A 22,591-nucleotide genomic window follows, 5' to 3' on the forward strand; every position below is an offset into this window, starting at 1 on the left:
TGCATGAACAATCATGCCGCAGTATCACTCTAGAGCAGATATATATACGTATATATATATTTCAAAGGAGACTAAGCAGTTTTTAAATAAATTACTTGAATTTTCTGTGTATTCCAAGGACTGGCTGTTTCGTGTGCTTGGCTGGCCTCTGGTCACGTCGCGTCTCGCAGCTGCCGGTGGCACGCGGTGCAGGTGGCGTTTTGGGTCCGCGTCGGTCCCCTTCCCCCTCTGAGCTCACCCCCGAGAGCCGACCTCCCAGAGCCGGCCCCGAGAAGCGAGGGTTCTGCGAGTGTTCGTGCAGGAGGCTGGCCTCGTGGACGTGGAGCGGGGACAGGGAGAGTCCGTCCGGCCTGGTGCGAAGCCCCGGTCTCCTGCTCCAGCTGGGCGGGCCCCCAGGACAGGTCCCTATCTCCAGCTCAGCCCATCCCCCTGGTGGCTTTCTCCCGCCGTGGGTCCTCCTGATCGCAGGGTCCGAGTAGCCGGCCTGCTCCCGACAGCCAAGAAAGCCAGTGGCAGGAGAGCAGCTGATCCAGGGTCAGGGGTGAGGGCTGGAAAAGTCCCAAATCCAGGTGTGCAGCGAAGCAAGCGCATGTCTTGGGTCAAGAGGACTGCTCCGGGGCGGGAGGCTGGTGCTCCCAGACGTGGGCTTGGGGCCTGGCCAGGTCTTGGTGTTAAGGCACTAGGGGCTTACGGTGGGGCCGTCATCCACAAAGTGTGTTAACCCTGGACGTCCCAGCCGTCCCCTCACCGTGCTCTGAAATAACAAGGGCCCCAGAGGACACTCCGTTGGAAGCGGAAGGCGCGCCCCTCCCAGGACCAGCGGGCCCGGGGCGGGGCTGCCTCAGCAGATTCTGGTCGAACGTGGATGTTCCTGATGGGTCTTCCTCACTCCTGGGTCTGGTCGGGGCGCAGACCTGTGGGGAGAGGGAGGTGCCTCGTGGTCTGGATCGGGGTCCCTCTCCGTAGCTGCCTTCCTGGGCTCTCGCTCCGGGCGGGAGCACAGAGGGGCGCTCGGCCCACCCATGCGGGGAGATGATTTCAGGGTCGCACTGACTCGAGAGCCTCGAGTGTCTTCACGCGTCTTAAGAGCCGCGAGGAGGAGCTGGCAGTTTGCACGCGGTTGCGCTCTGGGGCTCGGGGTGCGGGGTGGGGGTGTGATTTCTAATGCAGTAGCCGGGGCGGACCTGGTGGGGACCCAGCAGGAGAGTGTCCCGGAACGGGCCATCTTCAGCCTGTGCCCGAGGGTTCTGCAGCAGGCCTGCAGGTGTCAGTGCGCAGGACAGGTGGCCCTGGGGCTCATGGGCACAGGTCCGTGGGCTGGGAGCGTGGCCTGGAGGGTCTGTTCAGTTGGTTGCTGTGTCATGGAAATGGGCTTATTACCGAAACAGGGTAGCGTGGCTGACTTGCCCTTTTGTTCCCTGTAAACGTCAACGAAGTGAATGTCTCAGATGACCCAAACCTGTGCAGCCAAAGCCTGGTCTGTGCTGGAAGCTGTGTGGGGGCAGGGGGGCTCCGCGTCAGGCCAGGCAGCCTGCCCCTGCGCCTGTATCCCTGTTCTGTGTGACGCCGTTGTGACCTTCAGGTGGCTAAGGGTCCGCAGCGTCTGTCCCCGCCCTGGAGTCCCCCGTGAGCGCCCGGCCCCCCTCCGAGGTGCTCAGGTGTGTGCTTGCAGGTGCCAGTGTGTGGGGACGGGGTTCTCTGAGCCCCACCCCAAAGGCCCACCTGTCTGTGGGGCCCTAGGAAGCAGGACGTGGTTAGAAAGCTGAGCTGAGCCTGTGAGCCCCCCAGGGTGGCCCAGCCTCCGGACGTTTCCATAGCGTGTCTGACAGCAAGCTTCTGTCCTGTGTCTGCCGGTGGCCACAGCGGCTGGAGGTGGTGGCACCTGTCACTGCCCAAGTTCGTAACATACCAGCTCCCACCAGACACCGCCTCCCAGACAGGCGTAGCCGAACTTTCCTTTCCGCCAGCTGTCCAGCTCCTGTCACCCTGGGGAGGGTGGGGTGCGGGTGGCCGGGCCTCGCGGGTGGCTCATGCCGGGGACAGGCCAGTCTTCCCCCTGTTGCATCCGCAGGCATCCATCTTCCTGTTTCCAGGCCTGGGGGGCCGCTGGCCTGCTTCCCAAGCTCCCGGAGTGGGCATGCGGCTGGCGGTGGACTTGGCCCAGCACCTGCTGGGAGTGGGGTCGATGCACCCCGGCCCTGAACATGCATCACATCTGGGAGCCCAGCCTCAGCTGCTTCCTACCCCCTCACGGGAAGCCAGCCACCACCGTCCCGGCCCAAGCCCCCCAGTCTTGAGAGGGCCTCTTGGCCAGACCGCGCTCTGGAGGCGGCGGTTCCTCCCGGACCTCGGGCTGCTGAGTCCCGTCGCTCTCCCCGGGGCTGGGGGCAGGGGCGTCTCCGATGCTGTGGACCAAGACAGTCTCTTGGTGGCAGAAGGACCCGTTTGTTGGAAATGCCTCTTGTTGGAAATGCCTCTTGTTACAGGACGAAGTCCCCAGACATCTCGGAACGACCCTATTTAGTTCTATTGCGATCTTGCCACAGAACTTTTTTTTTTATCAACTTATTAAGTTGGGTAGTGTAACAACTCTTGCTGATTTCAGCAACAATGTAAGTGTGTGTTAGACACACAGTGTCTTATGAGGAAAAGCGCTTATAAAGAAGAATAATACCGGATATTAAGTTTTTATATTGGGTGCTAAGAAGGGGCCTGACGTTGGCGTGTCTGTGTGCCGAGCGTCGGTCATGTCGTTTCCTTCTGGGTGCACCGAGCTTGCGTGTCCACCGGGTTCTGTCGTGCACACAGTTCTGTCTGGAACGCTCGGTCTCCCCCCAGGGCCTCCCTGGGTCTGTTTTGCTGTAACTTTGTGGTTAAATCTTAAACCTTTCCCTACCAGGTGACCACGTGGGTGTGTCTGAGTCACTTCCCCGAAGCCCCTCCCTGTGCCTTCCTGGGGCTGGGCTGGGGACCCAGCCCCCCCCACCCCGCCCCGCCCCCTGTCCTGAGCCCAGGTGGGTCTGGTGGGGGGAGGGCAGAGAGCCCCCAGGCCCACTGCTGTGTGGACAAAGTATGGGCTCAGGAAGTCTCCCCAGAACCCCTTCCCCACCAGTTCCCGAACCTAGGGGCCCGTATTGGAACCCCCATCTTCAGCCAGGACAGATCCCAAGCCAGAGGGGAGGAGGTCACAGCTCTGCCTGCCTCCCCGCCTGGGGGCGCCCAAGTGGGAGCTCAGGCCCAGCCAGCTGGGGGTGGGCTGGGGGTGACCCCGCCCAGCATGCCGGCGGGGCCCCAGGACAGGTGTGGTCGCAGGTCCGGCAGCCCCTCCCGTGAAGAGGGAGCTGCTCAGAAGCTGGGCCTGTACCTCCAGCCACACAGGTAAGTAGCTGAAGCCTGAGATTCGGGGTGCCTGGGCCTCGGGCTGGGTGGGGTCCCGGGCAGGGGAAGGTGTTGCCTCCCCCCGCCCCCCGCAACGTGGCCCAGAGGAAGTGGGGGTGGGGGCTTGCCCAAGGCCGCTCGGCCAGTGATTGCTGAACCCAGGACAGGGCGCCGCAGAGGCTGGGTGGGGCCCCGGGAGGGAAGGAGGGGCCAGGGAGGGAGGGGTGGTGGCCGGAGGCTGGAGTTCCCTGGAGCACCCTCACCCGCAAGCCTTCCTGCGGCCTGGAGCCACAGCGCCCCCTGCCGTCTGCCCAGCCTCCGCCAGCCTCCCCTAGTGCAGGTGCCACCCGCCCGGCTGGGGGTGGGACAGAAAACTGGGGGTGGGGGGCGGCTTGCCAGACTCCGCACGTGCTGATGTGTTTTTTTCTTACAAAAATGGAACCACACATGGGTTCGTGATCTACATGTTCTGTTGAGTAAAACCTTGATCATCTTATTTGCACGTTTAGGTCTACATCCTTTTAATAAGATCAACGGGGTCCGGGGGGCGGGGGTTGTGGCACCCGGGTGGCCCAGTCAGTTAAGCCTGCCTTCAGCTCAGGTCATGATCTCAGGGTCCTGGGATCGAGCCCCGCATCAGGCTCCCTGCTCAGCTGGAAGCCTGCTTCCCCCTCTCCCTCTCCCCCTGCTTGTGTGCCCTCTCTCGCTGTGTCTCTCTCTGTCAAATAAATAAATTCTTTAAAAAAAAGTTGAACAGAGGGTTTTTGTTTTGGGGGTTTTCTGGCTTTTGTTAGTGAAGTTTATATCTATCTACTGTGTAGATCTCCTCTATCTTCCTAAAAGTGTAGCATTAATTTACTTTTTCTTGGTGATGCACTTAAGGATTTTCCTGGGAAGAGTGGGACACCTCAAATGGGGCATACGTAGACAAGAACACTTTATTTGTGAAGCAGTGAAGTTGTCAATGAGAGAGCTCCCATCTGGTTTTGACTCTGTCTGGACACCACTCTGGTTATAATCATCAGTCTTTGCTTCCACTAACATGGCTCTTTAACATTATTAGGTCACTTCCAACGAAATGGAAAGGAGCAGCCTGTGATAATCTTTAGATGAGGAAACCAGAGAGCAGAAGGCGGACACACATCTATTCCAGACTGTTAGAAATGATAGAAAACACACGTACACTCAAGACAAGAGAAGGAATCCTGGACGGGTGGGAGCAGTCAGCCTGAGGGAGGAAGCCCGATCTGAAATGCTCAGGGGTTCTTCTGCAAAGGGTTGGGAAGGCACCAAGGGGGCGGGGGTGGGGTGAGGGGCAACTAACTTGTCCCACAGCTCCCTGGCGGAAGGTGGCCGGGTCCCGGACTGAAGCCCTCACTGCCGCAGCTCCTTGAACAGGCACAGGACGGTGCTGCCCCTGGCCGGGGCTGCACAGTATGAAGTGAGCAGAGATCGGGCATCAACTCGCCAATTGGAAAACTGCATCGGTAACGTATATAATTGAAGTTTGTGATTTATTATTTTCTTTTTGCTTTAAAAATTAGCTTTATTGGGGTCTGATTTACATGCAATAAGACTGACTAGTTTTAAGCGCACAGCGTTCCGACAAATGCATACAGTAGGAACTCATCGCTGCCGTCCCAGTCTCACGGCTCACGCGGACAGCCCAGCAGTTCACGCCTTGGGGTGTTTCCCGAGAGAAAGGAAAACCCAGAAACTTCTATCACACATGCTCACAGCCAGATGTCGTGTCACATGGAAAAGTGCCCCCTCCTCCCGCCACTTCGAACTGACCATCCCGGGTCTGCGTTGTGTCACCGGAGAACCCCGCAGTGTGATGCGCTCCTCCCGCGTGCACTACAGTGCGAGGCCTGTGTGATTTCAGGTATCGCGTGTTTGTTCCCGCTTTGTTGCTGCTTAGGACCCGATGACGAGCGTCCATCCGTCCGCAGAGCAGCTGGTGGGCTCGGGGGTTTTGCCACTTCTGGGTTCCTGCAGATGCAGACTTTCCGATCTCACCGTAACTGCCGGAGCGGGTCTGCTGAGTCGCGTGCTGTGTGTGGTTTTAACTATTAAAAGCTACCGTAGGGCTCCCGGGTGGCTCAGTTGCTTGAGCGACTGCCTGCAGCTGAGGTCATGGTCCTGGAGTCCTGGGTTCGAGTCCGCCCTGGGCTCCCTGCTCGGTGGGGGGTCTGCTTCTCCCTCTGACCTTCCCCCTCTCATGCTCACTCTCTCTCATTCTCTCTCTCAAGTGAATAAATAAAAACTTAAAAAATAAAAAGCTACTGTATGTTCCCAGGGATTGGTGGGGGACCCACGTCTCTTGTGTTCCCACAGTGACAAGCGAGGGCTCTGTGGCTGCACCTGCTGGGCCGCGTCCCGGCCAGGCCGGCTGACCCAGTGTCGGCCAGTGCTCCGCTGTGCAGCGCTACCCCAGTGGGGCTCCAGGGACACGTGGGCGCTCAGTATCTCCTGTGTTCGCCATCTTCCTCGGTGCAGTGTTGAACTTGACATTTTGTCCTGATTTTAGTGGGTTTTTCTCATTACTCGGTTTCTAAGGGCCCAAGTCCTGATCAATATTTTCTCCTAGTCTCGGAGAGAGAGAGGTGTGCGCCTTGTTCCGGAGTTCAGAGGGCAAGACTGAGTCTCTGCCCGGGAAGTGCGGTGTCTGCTGGGGGCGTTGGGGCTGCTCTGGGGCCGCCCGAAGCCCTTCCTATTCCTGGTTTGTGGTTCTGATCCCGTCTCGTGCTCTTCCTGGATCTGTCGAGATGAGCCCGTGTTTGAGTTTGTTGATGTGGTGGTGAAGGACACCGTGGTCTCGCGTGCCGCACCCGTCTTACCTTCCTGGGATGGATTCTACTCCGTTATACGTATTATCCTCTTTACTTACTGCTGGATTTGAATTTCTAGAATGTTGTTAAAGATGTTTATGTTTATGAAGGGAAATGGTCCTGTTTTTGTTTGTTTTCCTTTGTAATGTCTGGTTTTGGTAGGAAGGTAATCATTACTATCATAAAATGAGATAGGGAAGAGCTCACTCCTTATTTTTATGAAAAATCTGGCAGAGAATTTACACGTTTTCCTTGTATGTTTGAAGGGTTTGTCAGTGAATTTTTAAAGAGATTTATTTATTTTAGAGAGAAAACACTGAGGGGGGCACCGAGCAGAGGGAGAGAGAGAATCCCAAGCGGGCTCCACACCCAGCCCGGAACCCAACTCGGGGCTCGATCCCACGACCCTGAGATCATGACCTGAGCCGAAACCAAGAGTCTGATGCTCAACAGACTGAGCCGCCCAGGAGCCCCCATCGGTGAATTCTTTATGAAATTGTCTCATGTGGAGCTCTGGAACTGGGGTTAACTCTCTTCGTCAGAAATGAGGCTCTTCCGGCTGTATGACTGGAATGAGCTTTGTTGCCGTGCTTCCACTCCAGCCAAGTTGTCAAATTTATTAGCATCAGATTCAAACTATTCCCTTCTGATCTTTTTCAGCAGCTGTAGGATCCGTAGTGATTTTTGTGTTCTGGTTTTTAGTGGAGGTGAGCAGACACACGGTGGCAGGCACAGTGTGCGAGCGTGAGTTTTGACCCGTGCCCACTCCTGAGTCACAAACACAGTCTGCATAGCAGACTGGAGTTTTCCCTCCAGAAGGTTCTCTCTTCTGCCCTCCACTTACACTGCGTCCCGCGTGCGCGCCAGTTAGCCATCGGGCGTCCGCTGAGCTGAGTGCAGGCGCCACGGGTAGCTCTGCCCGTTCGGAGGAAAGGCGAGTGGAAGCAGGGGTGTGCAGCCTCCCCGCCTGGCTGCTTTCACTCAGCACGCTGCCTCTGGGAGTGTGCACACTGCTGCGTGCCACACGGGCCGGTCTCCGCGCCGACGAGAGGACAGGCCGCCTCCATTCTCTGGCTGACGCGCGTCTCCAGTGTGGCGCTGTTAGAAGCAGAGATGCTGTGGACACACTCGTGAGAGTGTCTCTGTAGACACGGGTGTGTTCATTCCTCTCGGGTAAAACACGAGGTGGGGGGTGCCTAGGGGGCCCAGTCGGTAAAGCATCTGACCCTTGATTTCAGCTCAGGTCACGATCTCAGGGTCGTGAGTTCAAGCCCCGTGTTGGGATCCCTGTTCAGTAGGGAGTCTGCTTGGGATTCTCGCTCTTGCTCTAAAATAAGTAAATCTTTAAAAAACCAAAAGAAAGAAAGAAAAAAAAACCCCGAGGTGTGGAATTGTGGAGTTGTATGGTGGGTTTGTGCCATGTAGAAACTGGCAAACGGGTGGCTGGCGGCTCAGTCAGTGAACTGTCCGCCTTTGGTTGAGGTCATGGCCTCGGGGTTCTGGGATCGAGCCCTACGTCAGGTCCCCAGCTCAGTGGGGAGTCTGCTGCTCCCTCTCCCTCTGCCCTGAACCCCTCTGCCCCGGCTGTGCGCTCACTTGCTCTCTCAAATAAATAAAACCTTAAAAAAATAAAAAAAGGAAAAGAAAAAAGAAAAACAATTGGCAAACAGTTCTCCCCAGTGGCTGCACTGTTTGCACGCAGCAGTGGGCGATCGCCGTCACACACAGTAGTTCCTTTTGCTTCGTACCCTCATCTGCGTTCGTTCTTGGGGCTCTAACGTGAGCTACTCTGATGACCGTCGGGTGGTGTTTCACTGTGGCTTAATGTCTCTCCTAAATGACTTATGAGTTTAAGCATCTTTTCAAATTGGCATCTGCTTATCTCCGTTGGTCAAGTAGCCTTTGCCCATTGCTTAATTGGGTTGTTTGTATTGATTTGTGAACGCTCTTCATGTCACGGGTATACGTCTTTGTCAGATCCAGCATGTCAACATTTCCTTCCAGCTTTGTTTTTTTCTTTTAACTTCTTAATGATGTATTTTAATGATGTCCAATTTATCACTTTTTTCCTAGTTAGCTTTTATTGTATTTTCTCTAAGATGTCTTCATCTGTACCAAGGTTGCGAAGATGTTCTGTGTCTGTTCTGTAAGTTTTATTTTTTTTTTAAAGATTTTATTTATTTATTTGACAGAGAGAGATCACAAGTAGATGGAGAGGCAGGCAGAGAGAGAGAGAGAGGAGGAAGCAGGCTTCCCGCTGAGCAGAGAGCCCGATGCGGGACTCGATCCCAGGACCCTGAGATCATGACCTGAGCCGAAGGCAGTGGCTTAACCCACTGAGCCACCCAGGCGCCCCTGTTCTGTAAGTTTTAGCTTTACATCTAGATGAACCACCCGGAATGAGATTTTTTGGAGTGAGATTAGGGTTGAGCTTCCTCCTGTTTCCATACATTTACCCAGTTGTCCCAGCCCTGTTTGTTGAAAAGACTTGCTACTGACCTGTCTGGCGATTTCTGTTGATGGTCGGCTGACTGTGTCTACATCCTGTTCCGCACCATCGATCTACTTATGCCCACGCTCTTACCGTCTTAATCACTGCTGCTTGTGGGGGGGAAGCTTTAAATCACGTGGTGTGAGTTCTCTAGCTCGGATCTTTTCCAAGGTTATCTTGACTATTCAACCTGGGGTTTCCATGTGTGCGTGTACACCTGTGCAAGTCAAATTGTCAACGTACGTATGTTTACATTGTGTTGCGGTTCAGATTGGAATCACCTCGAATGTACTGGGTGGACTTGTAGAGAACTAATGTCTTTACAGTATTTAACCTTCTCATCCATAAACATAGTATACTTTTTTATTTAGGCTTTTTAAAATCTCAGCACTGTTCTGTGTTCTTAGTATACCAGTCTAGCACATCTGCTTCATTAAGTTTATTCCCATGAGATGTGTTTTGAATGTGATCATAAGTCATATTTTTACATTTTTTAAAGATTTTATTTATTTATTTGACAGAGAGAGATCGCAAGCAGGCAGAGAGGCAGGCAGAGAGAGAGGAGGAAGCAGGCTCCCCGCTGAGCAGAGAGCCCGACACGCGGGGCTCGATCCCAGAACCCTGAGATCATGACCTGAGTTGAAGGCAGCGGCTTTAACCCACTGAGCCACCCAGGCGCCCCTAAAAAAGAGATTCTTTAGGATTTCTGTAATCAGTATGTGGACAAAGACAGTTTGTTCTTCTAGTCCAACCTTTTAATCATTCATCTTTGCCTTCGTGCCAAGGCCAGGACCTGTGGTGTGGTGTTGAATGGGGGGATGAAAGCGCTCATGCCTGTTCCCGCCCTTGGAGGGGAGCAGCCGGACCGCGGCCGTCAGGTGGGCCGTGTGAGGAGGTTCCCCTCTGTTTGCTGGAATGTTTGTTGTGGATGATTATTTTATTCCATCAGTTTTTTCCTGCATCTGTTGAGACGACTTTGGCTTTTCTCCTTTATTCCGCTAATACGTGCATTTACAGATGGTCAATTGTTAAATCAACTTTGCGATCCTGGGCCCAGCCCCACTCGGTCATGCTCTGTTATCCATTCAAAATGTTGCTGGATTCAACTGGCTAAGAGTTCGTTCAGGCATTTTGCATCTGTGTTGTGAAGCGAACCGATGTGTACTTTTATTTTCCTGTAAGATGATCTGTCAGATTTTAGTACAACATGGTGCTGGTCTCCAGAATGGGTCAGGAGGTGATCCCTGTCGTTCAGAGGGACTAGTGTGGGATTCTAGGACTCCGTGCTTAAGAGTGCGCTAGAATTCACTGTGACACCCACAGGGCCCGGGGTTTCCTGGGAAGGTTTTTGACTAAAGTCAATTTCCTTAATAGATGTAGAAGTATTAAGATTGTCTATTTCTTCTTGTATAATTTGTACATTTCACCAAATTTATTGCCATAAAGCGGTTCCCTTACTGTTTTGATGTCTAGAAGATGTCAGCCCGTCTCTCGTTCATGATAGTGGTTATGTGTGTCTGCTCCTTTTCTCTTGTTGGTCTTATGAGAGTTTACCAGTTACTTTACAGAACCAACTTTTGGCTTTGTTGATTGCTTTCCATTTCATTGATTTTGGTCTTATCTTTGTTATTTCCCTCCTTTGCATATTTGGGATTAAATATGCTTTTATTTTTTTTTCTATATTTTCATGATGGAAGTTTAATTTTAAACCTTTCTTTTGATAGAGGCACTTAAAGCAGTAACTTTTCTCTGAGCACTGCCTTAACTGCATCCCATGAATTTTGTATTATTTTGATTTCCTGTGTGATATCTTTATTTGACCTTTAGGTTATTTGGTTTTGTTTTTTTTTTTTTTTTAAAGATTTTATTTATTTGAGAGAGAAAGATCACAAATAGGCAGAGAAGCAGGCAGAGAGAGAGAGAGAGGGGAAGCAGGCTCTCCTCTGAGCAGAGAGCCTGACGCGGGGCTCGATCCCAGGATGCTAAGACCATGACCTGAGCCGAAGGCAGAGGCTTAACCCACTGAGCCACCCAGGCGCCCCAACCTTTAGGTTATTTGGAAATAATGTTTAATTTCCAACATGATTTTAATTTGGGGATTTTGAGGGAATTGCTGCTGTTGATTCCTAATTTAAGTTTGGGCTGGTCTGAGAACACGTCCCGTAAGATTTAAATCTTTGCACTTCATGGTCCAGCGTATGATCTAGCTTGAGGAACACTCTGTTCGCTAGAAAAGAAGGGGGCTTCTGCGGTGTGGGGTGTAGCGTTCTGTAATGTCAGGTCGCACTGGCAGACGGTGACGAACTTTGTGTTGTCACTGAGTTTTCGTTTGCTGGTTCTCCCACTTACCGAGAGGGGGGTGTGGAAATCTCCCGCCTCCTGGTGTGGATTCGCTCTACCATGTTCACCTCCTGCCTGTTACACACAGGACTATTCTCTCTCCGGAACTAGTAACCGTCTCAAGGACCTGAACTGCCTTTCTCACATGCGCACACTTCAGCAGGAGGCTGTTCTGTCTTGACCGTGACCACGGTGCCGCAACAGTGCTGCGTGCCTGCTGTGCTTGCTCCGGCTCTCCCCGCCCCCACCCACCCCAGCCCCAGCCTCGGTGTATTTGAAGTGTGACTCTTGTAGATGACGGGTGTGTTGGTCTGTGTCTTCTGTTCTTCTAATGGCACCTGTCACTGCCTTTAGGGCCCGCCCTAACCCAGGATGACATCTAGAGATCGGCAGGGCCACAGCCACAGGACATGGGGTCAGGACGTGGACTGGCCTTTCCGGGCCACTGCAGCTGCTACCACGTGCCTACGAGCTCATCCGAGCGTTTTCACAGGTGCCCAGGAAAGCAGCCTGGCTGGAGTGTTCTCTGGGCTGGTCCTGGGCCCAGCGGGGGAGTGCCCTTATTAGTCGCCGCGCCAGCCCAGGAACTCCAGGACTAGGCCAGGACTAGGGCACCGAGCCCCTCTGTTCCGAGGCAAAGAAACCCAGAGCTCTGGTGTCCTGCGGGCTCAAGGCCACGCTGCAGCCCCGCAGTTAGTAGCACAAGTGAGAAACAAGCTCCCCAGCGTCTGAGCCTGAGCCGCCGGGGACCCCACGGCTTCCAGACGCTTCTAGGCAGCAGACACAGCGGGGCACCTCTGCCCGGCTCTCTGGCCAAGCCCTCCCCAGCCCTGCAGGGAAAGCACCTCATCTTCCTAAGGAACCTTCTAGAAACGGACGGAAGTCAGTCATACGCTTTTAATTCAGATGTTACACTCCCATCCGCTTCCAAGGCTGTCACTGAGAGTGGCCAACGCGTTCGCATCTTCAGAGCGGCTCCTGACGACCAGGCCGAGCGACCACCCGTGCAGTGTCAGCGGGAGCGGGGCCAGCCTGCCACGGGCGCCGTAGCCCAGGGCTGCACCCGAAGCCAGCTTTCTCTTCTCGTGTTCAGGATACGGCTGGAGCGCTAAATCCTAGTAGACTGGCTTCCCATTCAAGATAAACACTTTTTTTTTGGTACCAACTTAATTCCGGTTTCTGGAGCCAAGGCGGGGAAGGCATCGTCTCACGGGTGGCAGCTCCCCTGCGGCTTCCCGTGCCAAGGCGTGCAACATGGACGGTCCCCCGAGCACAGAGGAGACGCTGAAGGCACAAAGTGACCTTTCACCTTAACAGCCTCCACCGGCCCCTCTGTCACTGTCACGTAAGATCCTGGAAATTATCACCAAGAGTAAAGGGAACGGGAAGTCGGCATGAAAGTAACTGGAAGTGCGCTTCGTGTGAATCCAGGGCAAACCCCAAACGGCCCCGGCTTACTTTAGAGCTCTCGCCCACCAGCGAATGTGGGGAAGGTGAGGGTCTCGGACATCAGCGTTTAATAAACAAAGGAATTTATTATCGACAGGTAAAAATAGCTGGTTGCGTGTGGACTGACATTCAATAATTTATGAATGTTTCTGACCGGATTTGACTGTAATTTTTCACATGTTCACAAAAGCAGAATTCAACCTTGTGTCCTTTGCTATGGCAGAGTCCCCCTTCCAGAAGTCAGGAACACCCTTTCTTCATAAGCACAGTCATGGGGGCGTGAGCCCGCCTGGCTGTTCTCTGCGCCACATTCCCAGAACACCCCAAAATCTGGGCCCGTGATGTGGACCACGCAAAGCACGTAAGTTCTGCAGAGCAAGGCCTGGTCTAAGCTTTCGTCTGGAGGCTCCGGACACTCTGAGCTCAGCCCCATCCCGGAGGCTGGCAGACACCCTCTGAGCTTTCAGGGTCAGCGAGGCCTCTGAGTCCGACGAGCCCAGGGCAGAGGGTCCAGCGGCCCCATCTGCGGCTGAGCTCATGGTGGGTCCATCGGGGGACAGGGACAGACCCTCATTTGGTGCTGTCAGGGGGATACTCCCTCCTGGACACTGAGAGAGGGACATCTCAATATTATAGTAAAAATGTGTAAGAGGTCTTTTTTTGCAAATACTTATTTATCGCTAATAAGATCATTTCAGATAAATAACGGACCATCTACGGCAACAGACAAGATGCAGATGGTTGAAATATATGGGACTGAGTGGCAGCAACGTCACTAGAAAATTCGATCATGGATGCTCTTTTAGGTGGAACGCCTCACCGGTGACCTTTGGTAGCACAGTCTCTCTAGGTCTCTTCATTATAAAGGCTGGACATTAATTAAAGAAACACAGAGCTTGCCTCAGCCCAGCCTGGCCGCACACCCTGAGCCTGGTGCTGTCCCCTCCCTGTGCTGTCCTGGGTCACCTGCTCTGAGCGGGCCCAGCAAGGGCAGCCACCAATCTCTTCGGCCACAAAGTTGTCATTTAAAAAGTGCCTCCTCTCACGCACGTGCTGGAAATAAATGGTCAGCCGAAGGCCGTCGGTCCCCACGCTGATGCTCACTATACGCTTGTTGAACAAACGAAGCAGAGGAAGCCACACCAGAGACTTGAGGTCATGCGTGATGGGGCTGAATTGCTTTCCTCCCACTCCGGTGCCGGCCCCTAGTCGTGAGTTCTGGAACTTTCTAGACAACACACAGGGTAACCTCACGGCAGAGCCTATTAGCAAGTTGATCCAGCTGCCTGCCGGAGAAGCACCCCAAGCTGGCTGCTGGAATCAGGAGCGCGGCACACCGCCCTCCCCCACCTTCCTGGGGAGGGGGGCGCCGGCAGGGGCGGGACACAGCGCTGCTCAGCACGTCCACCCACGTTTACTCGACTTTCCAGATGGCGATCTTCCCTTCCCCCCTGCCCGACCCGCTCAGCACGTATCTGTCCTCCGCTGAGCACAGGGTCTTCACCGTGTCCACGTGGGCCACCAGCTCCTTTTCCACTGTCTTCCTCTCAGCGTCAATCACATAGATTTTCCCTTTGGACTTGCCCTGGGCCAGGCCTGTGCCACCTACCCAGATCTGCCAGGGAGAAACGGAGGGGGCGTCGGCCACACGCAGACTGTCTGGGGAAGGGAGACCCCTGGAGGTGTGCTTTACCCAGTACACCCCCGAATCTGAGTCCTTCCTGGACAGGCCGCAAGGGGACGCGGCCAGGGCAAGAGCTGGGGTCGGGGGGGGGCGTGGCTCCCCGCCTTACCTGCTTCTTCACCCTGATCATGCAGCTGACCTCGGAGCAGTCCTGGAGGCGGACCGCCTGAGGGCGCTGGGTCAGGTCCTTCAGGCTCCAAGTGTAGACGCTGTCGAGGCCAGCACAGGCCGCCCAGAGCTGCTCCTGCTGAAAGACAGGTCACGGTGTGGCTGCCGGTGGCCCTCCGCCCCGGGGAGCCCACCCAGACAGACGCTGCAGCCTGGACAGATACCTCCGGGAGGAGCTGGAAGCTGAGGAAGGATGTGCTGATGTCCTTGAAGTTCTCGCTGATCTTCAGTTCTTGACAAAGGAGTCCGCTGGACGTCATGGCCACGATACTGTTCCCTGTGCCTGCAGAAGGAAGGGCGAGCGTGAGGCCCTGGGGGGTGCACCCGGGCACAGGGATGAAGCCACTCGAAATGTCACCTGGGCAACTGGCAGGTGCCAGCATCGGCCGAGCGCTCCCAGCAGCCCCGGGGGCCGTCTCCCCGCTGTGACTGACAGGGAGCCCACCGCCCGCCGTGCCTTCCGAGGTCCCGCAGACCCTGTGGGATCACGTTACCATTGGGAACCCTTCCTCCACCGAGCCCCAGCCAGTCAGTCCTTCCCCCGTCGCAGATGAGAATTCAAAGTGACGACGCCACATGTCACCAAGTGCATCTTCATCTGTGACTCAGAGAATGTCTGTGACCCGAAAGCCGATGCAGCTCGACAGCCTCAGGTGGCTGGGCAGCCCGAGACTTGTCCTGCTGGGACGGCGCCCTGTGCCCCTGACCCCTGCACTGAGGCCGCTGCACCAGCACCCAGACATGGGGACAGGTAGGCGCCGCCTCGGGGGCTGCCCCAGGTGGATGAAGAGGGAGGGGGAGCCCACAGGCGGCCGTAGGTCCCCTCAGGCACCCCTGGCCGTGGTCGCCCCAAAGACTTGGAAACTCAGCAGGGTTCTCAGTCATGGAAAGCGAGAGCTGCCCTCACCCTCTCCTTCCTGCTTCGACGCTTGGGTCAGGGTGGTCTCCCCCAAGCAAAACCTGGTCCTGCAGACGGCCTGTCGGCCAGCTGCACCGTTAGCCACATGGACCAACCGGTGAGGCCCCTGTGATGCCGCAGCTGGCCAGGAACCCCGGGCCCGCCCCATGGAAGGCACTTCTGGCCCCCAGGGCCCCCATCAGTGCACTGGACACAGAGCCCCAAAAGGGGTCCCGATAAGAAGGGGCCCAGGACAGGACGAGGCTCAAGAGGGGCTGAGCAGGGCAGCGACAGAGAAGGGCTCCCGTCCCTGGCCTCTCGCATCCCATGGCCGCTGACGAGCTCCGCCGCGGGAAGGGCCATACTCTAGTTCACTTTGCAAATGAAGACACGGACTCCAGAGAGGCCGCAGCCTGAACCACGGAGGGTGGGAACAGTCTGCTTCGCTCTCAGACTCAGGGAGCCCGAGCAAGGGCAGCCGGCCACGCAGCCCTCAGGGAGGACGCGGACGTCTGAGGTGGCCTTGCTGGGCTAGAGAGGATGGCCACAGCCCCTCAGGCTCACCTCACCAAACGCCTGGGGAGGAGCCGGGCGCACCGCCTGGCTGGCCCTCCCTGTCAGGTCTGCCTCCGAGCACACCGAGGTCCTCATGTCAGAAGACCCCGGTCTGCTCCCAGCATCTGCGCTGGTGATGTCTGATGAGGGACCGAGGCTTGCGCTCGGCAGACGCTTACGACAACGCTTGTCAGGAGTGCGCTCCCTATGGCCTGAAGAGAGCCCACACTTCTCTTTGTTAAAGGGAAACTACTGACTCTATTAACTTAGAAGATAACAGCAATTCTGTCCTCTGTTCACTCCCTCACTGTCCCTGACACGACCCTTTTATTTAGCACAGAGTCAGGTCAGCTGTGGTAGTCCAGAATGCAGCCGGGGCGCGTGTGCACACACGCACACACGTGCACACACGCGCATGCACTCTGGAGATCAAGCCTGAGACCTACGTCCTTGAACAGAGAAGTAAACTCCTACCAAGTACCCAGACCCAGGCTCTCCTTGCCGGTGCTTCCTGGTTCTCCACGGGACCCCGAGGAAGAAGCGTTCTCGCGCTATGTCACGGTCCACCTTGCTCAAGGGTCTGGTTCAGGGCTGCCAATGTGGCTGGGAAGAGAAGGAATACCCCCAAAATGAGGGAGCCCAAAAATGTACATATAATTCTCAAATCCTTGGCCGACTCCTAAACTGTGTATAAACAGAGAAAGCAGAAGCGGAACAGCTCAGAGTTGGAGCTCATCCAGCTAGGAGGGCTGCATACATACTGCAGGCATCCCCTTGCGACCCCAAAAGAGCCACGCTTACAGAAGTGAAGACCACACGCGAGAACGTGTGTCACGTGCTCCAGGACTAAGCTCAAAAGTGAAATGTGTTTAACCCAGAAAAGCGGGACACCAAGCCTCTGCAGGATTAGGACTGGCCAGTAAGTGATTCAGTGACCTTTCGGAACAAAGCCTAATGATCTCGAAAGAAGGCTGTAATCCGGTCTCCTAGACATGTCCACAACAGCCAGGATATGACAAGAACTCCTGCACACGTGACACACGAGGACACGAATGCAGCAGAAGAAACAGCACACAGAAGCAGACCCACAGATGACTCAGGATCTGGCAGAGAACAACCTCGACCCACAATTACAAATAAATTAAAAAACTCACAGGAAGATAGAGGACGGGTGGAAATAAAGACTTTAGAAGAGAAATGGAAATTTTTCAGGCTGAAATGAAAATTTGCTGGACAGGTCCAGCAGCAGACAGGACACTGATGATGAAAAGTTCAGGTCTTAACCAAGCTAAACACAGGAAAGGAAGGAAAGAATTACAGCTGTGTGGAGGCCTGTGCGACATGATCAAGTAGCCTACTATATTAGAACATTACTGTATATGTTTACATCACGCTCTGATTCTAGAATATGTATGTGTGTATACGTTCACAGACACACATACATACACACACAACGAAAATCCCAGAAGACACGGAGAAAGAATGGACAAAAGAAATACTAGAAGGGAACAGTTAAAAGTCTCCCCCGCTCATGAAAGTAAACCACAAGCGAGACAGATGTGAAGACCTTCACCCCTGAGCACGCTACAGCCTGACGCGTGGAGAGCAAAGACAGCCCCTCGCGCAGCCTCAGAACCCAAACACGATGTGTGTAGCTGAACAACAGGAATGACTTCTTGTCAGGAACGCACAAACCTACATGACAATAGAAAGAGGTTTATAAACCGTGGGGGGATCCAGTCTGTTAGCCTGGAATTCGCTTACAGCAGACTCAGGTCATAAGAAATTCTAAGGGAGATGCTTAATGCTAAGGGAAGCAATGCCCAATGGAAACCACGAACGGACCTCTCCAGAAGCAGTTAAACGTACGGGCAAAAATCGGTACTTATGCAAAAATTTTAAAAATATTTTTGGAAGGGGGCGCCTGGGTGGCTCAGTGGGTTAAAGCCTCTGCCTTCGGCTCACATCATGATCCCAGGGTCCTGGGATCGAGTCCCGCATTGGTCTCTCTGCTCAGCAGGGAGCCTGCTTCCCCCTCTCTCTCTGCCTGCCTCTCCGCCTACTTGTGATCTCTCTCTGTCAAATAAATGAATACAATCTTTAAAAAAAATTTTTTTTAGAGATTTATCACAAAAAAAGATACTGCTTTTAACAATAGTAGCCAAAGGAGCAGGAAGAGGTCAATGGAATTGCTGATGCGGCCGTGAGCTCCCTACGTTCCACGTTCAGGCTGCGGATCGCAATCCTTCGAGCAACCACAAGAAAGTGAAACCAAAAAATGGAGAGCTAAGATGACACGAAAGTAAATTAAATATAAAAAATTCTCCTTTCCTGCCTTTAGACGGAGTAACAAAAGCGAAGGGGGAAGGTGGGAAAGGGAGGGGGTGTGGGGGACGGTGGGCTCCCGCGTGAGCTGTTGGCACGGCGCTCGGAGTGAGCAGACCGGCACGCGGACGTTTCTGCACAGCACACACGCACATTCAGAGCACACACGCAGGGCACACGCACACCGGCACGCGGCTGGGAAGGCACTGCGGCCACCGGGGGGGGGCTGCCGCCACACACAGCCACGAGGGCGTCGATGGTAAAAGCCAGCGGGTTTGGTGAAGATGCCGGCGACCCAGAACCCTCCCACGCGGCTGGCGGGAGCGCCACGCGGGGCAGCAGCTTTGAAGGAGTCTGACGGCATCTCTAATGGTGAACACGGGGTCACTCCCGGGTGCCGTCGCGGGTAATCGCACAACCACATCGACCTTCCCAAGAGGAGCTGGAGCCAGACATGGAAGGTGGCCTGAGCACACGAGACTCGCGAACCGCATGGCCATGGCGTCTGTGCAGGGAAGGCCCAGGACAGGTGACACGGCGGCAGAATCCACGAGTGCCCTGTGGGCGGGTGCTGCCCGGAACGCGGCGCAGGGGAGCCTCCCGCGGTGGTGGAGACACCTGGGCCCCTGGGTGGTTCTGTGGTGTGTGCTTCGGTCCACAACCAACAAAACGACGAGGTCATGCCTTTTACCTCATGTAAAACAGGCTTCGAGTCCAGAAAGCTGTGCTCGTGACCAGGGCCCTGGCATGTGGCACAGCCAGGGAAGGCTTGGAAGTGCAGAGGCTCTGGGAGGCTCAGAGATGTAGGACCCGCGCCTCCAGCCCCAGCCTCTGCTTGTCCCCGTCACAGCCCAGCAGGGTGTCCGGCCAAGGTCCACAGACACGGGGTCTGGGTGGAGGCGCGCCCGGCAGGGGGCACATGGGCAACAGAGTGACGGGGCCACAGAGGGCTCCTGGAAGGAGCAGTGATGATTCCCGAGGCACGAGCTGTATTCACGCCCCAAGCAGGGCTTAGCGAGAGCAGAGGCGAGCAGGAGGGAGAGGCAGCAGGTGGAAGGACGCCGGCGTCCTGGTGGCCGTGGGGGAGGCCCGAGAAGCCGCCAGCACGGGAGGGGAGCAGGGAGCCAGCGAGCACAGAGCAGGCCGAGCTGGAAGGTGGGAAGGTGCACAGCAAAGGAAATTGGCCGCGAGCTCGCGTTCCGTCTCCTCTTCCCGGAGCGGGGCTCTAGCACCCAGGGACGGCAGGGGCCCGAGGACTTACAGCACCAGAGGCAGCCGTCATGCAGGCTGATGGACGAGAGCCTGCCCCCAGGCAGCTGGAACCTGTCGGTCACCTGCAGGGTGCTCGCATTCCACGCCAGGATGGTCCCGTCCGCGCTGCTCGAGTACACCTTGCTGGGGGTGTGAACAGAACGTAAGTTCGGCGGCAACACGCCCAGAGCCCAGAGTCCCCATCCCGTCCCAGCAAACGCTGCCCGCTGGACAGAACAAGTAGTTGTGACGGGACCCACGCAGCAGGCACAGGTGGTCTCCTGAGGGTGACTCTCGTCACCCCACAGCGTCTGCTGCCTGCTCTGCAGAACCGTAACACGACCACGGAGTCAAGTCTAGCCCCTGACGCGGGGCACCAGCCGGTGCGAGGCGCGGCCCCTTCACCTCCCAAGAGTGATTAATCTTCAGCTCAGTTCCTTGTGTTCTGAGCCAGGCCCCACTGAGGACAGGCGGTGCCCCTAAAACTCAGGGGACAAGGCATGGAGGAGAGCAGCTGAGCTGGGGGTGCCTGTGCCCTGTGACCGTACTCCCGGAGCCTCCGCCTCCTTCCTAGAGGGAAATGGGACCCCTCCGCGTTCTCCACTCTCCCTGGGGCACCTGCTGTGTGCCAGGCCCGGTTCTAAGCACAGGACCCACAGCAAAGACAGAACAGACGAGTGCCAGCCTCTGAGCAGACGAGCTGAATACGGCGAGGACAGCGGAGGAAGCAAATACACCTGACAGCACTGTATCCCCAAAAAGGCAGGAGTCCTAACCCCCAGGACGTCAGAGTGCGGCCGTCCTTGGACACGGGGCCCTCAGGGAGGCATTCGAGTCACAGCTAACGGTGGGGCCCGAGCCCAGCGTGACTGGCGTCCTTACAGGGGAAACTGTGACGCGGGCAGACAGAACCGCGTGACGTGTATGCGGCCGCGGGCTTCGGGCAGACGCCCAGACACCAGGAGCGGGTGAGCAGGGCCACGCGCCAGCCGCGCTCCCCTGCAGGTGGCCCACAGGAGCCACCCGCCCCCCGTGCTCAGGGCCAGAAACGAGTGAGAACAACGCCCAGCTCGGCTCGGGACAGACCTGCCCCCGCAGGCAGTCGCCCACCATGACTGCGCGCCCCTCCGGCTCGGGGCTCGCCACCCACCCAGGAGCCCCGGGGCCCTCCCCCCGCGGAGTCCGGTGGTACCTGGGCGTCCCGCTCTGCACGGCCAAGTCCGTGACGCCGCAGCGGTGGTCGGTGAGCTGCTTGTGGCAGGACGTGCTGTGGACGTGGATGATGTAGATGACCGCGTCCTCGCAGCCGACCCACACCTGGTTCTGCTCCGCCATCACCATGCAGTTCTGACACAGGCCGGGGAGAGACCGCCGTCGGCCGCGAGGGCCCAGCCTCTGCCTCGCTGCGCCCCCCCCCCCCACGCACCTCTGCTCTGGGGCACACGGGGCCGTTCCTGTGCACTCTAGTCATGTTCTGTCCACGGACCAGTGTGTAAACTCGTTATGTAGTTTTTCCCCAAGATTTTATTTATTTGACAGAGGGAGAAAGAGCAGCAGAGAGAGGAGAAGCAGACCTCCCGCGGAGCAGGGAGCCTGATGCGGGGCTCGATCCCAGGACCCCGGGATCATGACCTGAGCCGAAGGCAGACACTAAACCCACGGAGCCACCCAGACACCCCAGTTTTATTTAATTTGTGAGAGCGAGAGCATGAGCTAGGGAGAGGGGCAGGCTGAGTCACCCAGCCACCCCTAAAAATCGGTAGTTTTTAATTTTACCAATAAATATTCCCATAAACTAGAAAAGGATGCTAGCTTACTAATTTCAGATATTAATCATTTGAAAAAGCCCTTTCTAGGGCTGCCTAGGAGCTCAGTCGTTAAGTGTCTGCCTTCAGCTCAGGTCAAGATCCTAGGATCCTGGGATCGAGACCCACGTCAGGCTCTCTGCTTCGGCGGGGAGTGGTCTGTGTCTGCTTCTCCCTCTGCCCCTCCCCCTGCTTGTGTTCCTGCTCCTTCTGTCTTTCTGTCAAATAAATAAATAAAATCTTTAAAAGGAAAAAAGTTTACTTGTTTGATACCAGAAACAGTAAGTATCAAAAGAAAAAAGAAGCTCTTTCTTTTGAAGTATCTACCTGAGAACTGGTGTAATTTTAGTAAATGTTTTTCTTTAGGGGCCCAAAGATCCTTCGGATAAGCTGCTGTGAACGTCAAGCTTCAGAAGAGACAGTGTCTTCTTGAGATAACTGTCCGCGTTTCCTTCTTGTGAAACGGGACGGAGTATCTCAGGAGGCGAGCGGGAGGGGGTTTCCGGGAAGCGGGGAACTTGCCGCACTGTGGGGTGCTCTTACTTGGCCTGCCTGGGGACAGCAGAGATGGCCCCGTAATGTGGCCTTTTGATTTTATGTTAACTAGGATTTTACGTTATTCTCTTGTTAGCACGCCACTCGGGAATGCACATCACTAAGATTCCACAGCAAAACTCTGAACTTGAATGCACGGGATTTCCTCAACTGCTGTTTGCTTGGGCTCGAGCACTACCAGACCTTAGTAAATATCTTATCTAGACCCTGTTACTTTATCGGCTGAGGCTCCCTGTGTGGTTACGGGGGAATAATTCAGTAACCTCAGTCTTGCCAGCGTGAGGTCTGCTGCCGGTGCAGAGAAGAATGCGCCCGGCCCCCAGCAACACGCGCCTGAATTCATGGTGTTTCTGTTGGTCGCAGCCGTTTGGAAAGCCCAGACTGGGCCCCAGATGGCCACATTATTTTAAGTGATGGGACGTGGCCACCAAAGTTGACACTAAGTGATGCTGGACGCTGGGGTCCCTAACCCCACTGGACTGTTCTCATGTTAGAGGAGGACGGAGGGGAGGACTTTCCAGCAGCACCTCCCAGGACAGCAGCTTCTTCGCTTAGAGTGTCCCGAGCAGATGCCTCCCACGAGGCGGTCGGCAGGAACGTACCCTGAGCTGGGGGGTGGTGTGGAAGCAGACACAGGGGAGCACGTGAAACGTGCCCACAATGGCCCATTGTGAAGGCCCTGGTGCCTGTGGGCACCCCACTATGCAGCGCGGGATAAGACCTGGTTTCCAACCCCACAGACATGAAAACATGCACACGTCTGCTTGGGATAGGGGATGCGGATACGAGACAGGACCCCACATCCGCGTCACTGACACCCATGCTCGGGTTCCAGGCTGGGGGCGGCTGAGCCACCGTCTG

General features: G+C 55.7%; 1 protein-coding gene across 8 annotated transcripts in view; it reads right to left on the bottom strand.

Moving 5' to 3' along the window:
• Nucleotides 1–11,923: 11,923 nt before the first annotated feature.
• The window catches only part of LOC111146671 (DENN domain containing 3), a 50,619-nt gene continuing 39,951 nt past the window's right edge, over nucleotides 11,924–22,591 (bottom strand). For 2 of the 8 annotated variants that reach the window (XM_022502319.1, XM_022502321.1), the window contains 5 exons: nucleotides 20,563–20,717; nucleotides 19,381–19,514; nucleotides 14,506–14,624; nucleotides 14,283–14,420; nucleotides 11,924–14,104 (listed from right to left, as the gene is read on the bottom strand). In XM_022502319.1, coding sequence (XP_022358027.1) covers nucleotides 13,904–14,104; nucleotides 14,283–14,420; nucleotides 14,506–14,624; nucleotides 19,381–19,514; nucleotides 20,563–20,717 — 747 coding nt within the window. In that variant the 3' untranslated portion in view covers nucleotides 11,924–13,903. Of the gene's footprint in view, nucleotides 14,105–14,282; nucleotides 14,421–14,505; nucleotides 16,398–17,884; nucleotides 19,515–20,562; nucleotides 20,718–21,502; nucleotides 21,728–22,591 lie in introns of those variants that run through there. The other 6 variants (XM_022502320.1, XM_022502322.1, XM_022502323.1 and 3 more) reach the window with 6 other exon arrangements.

The sequence above is a fragment of the Enhydra lutris genome, unplaced genomic scaffold, assembly GCF_002288905.1.
Source record: "Enhydra lutris kenyoni isolate GAN:26980312 unplaced genomic scaffold, ASM228890v2 scaffoldscaffold14, whole genome shotgun sequence".
NCBI classification, from domain to species: domain Eukaryota; kingdom Metazoa; phylum Chordata; class Mammalia; order Carnivora; family Mustelidae; genus Enhydra; species Enhydra lutris.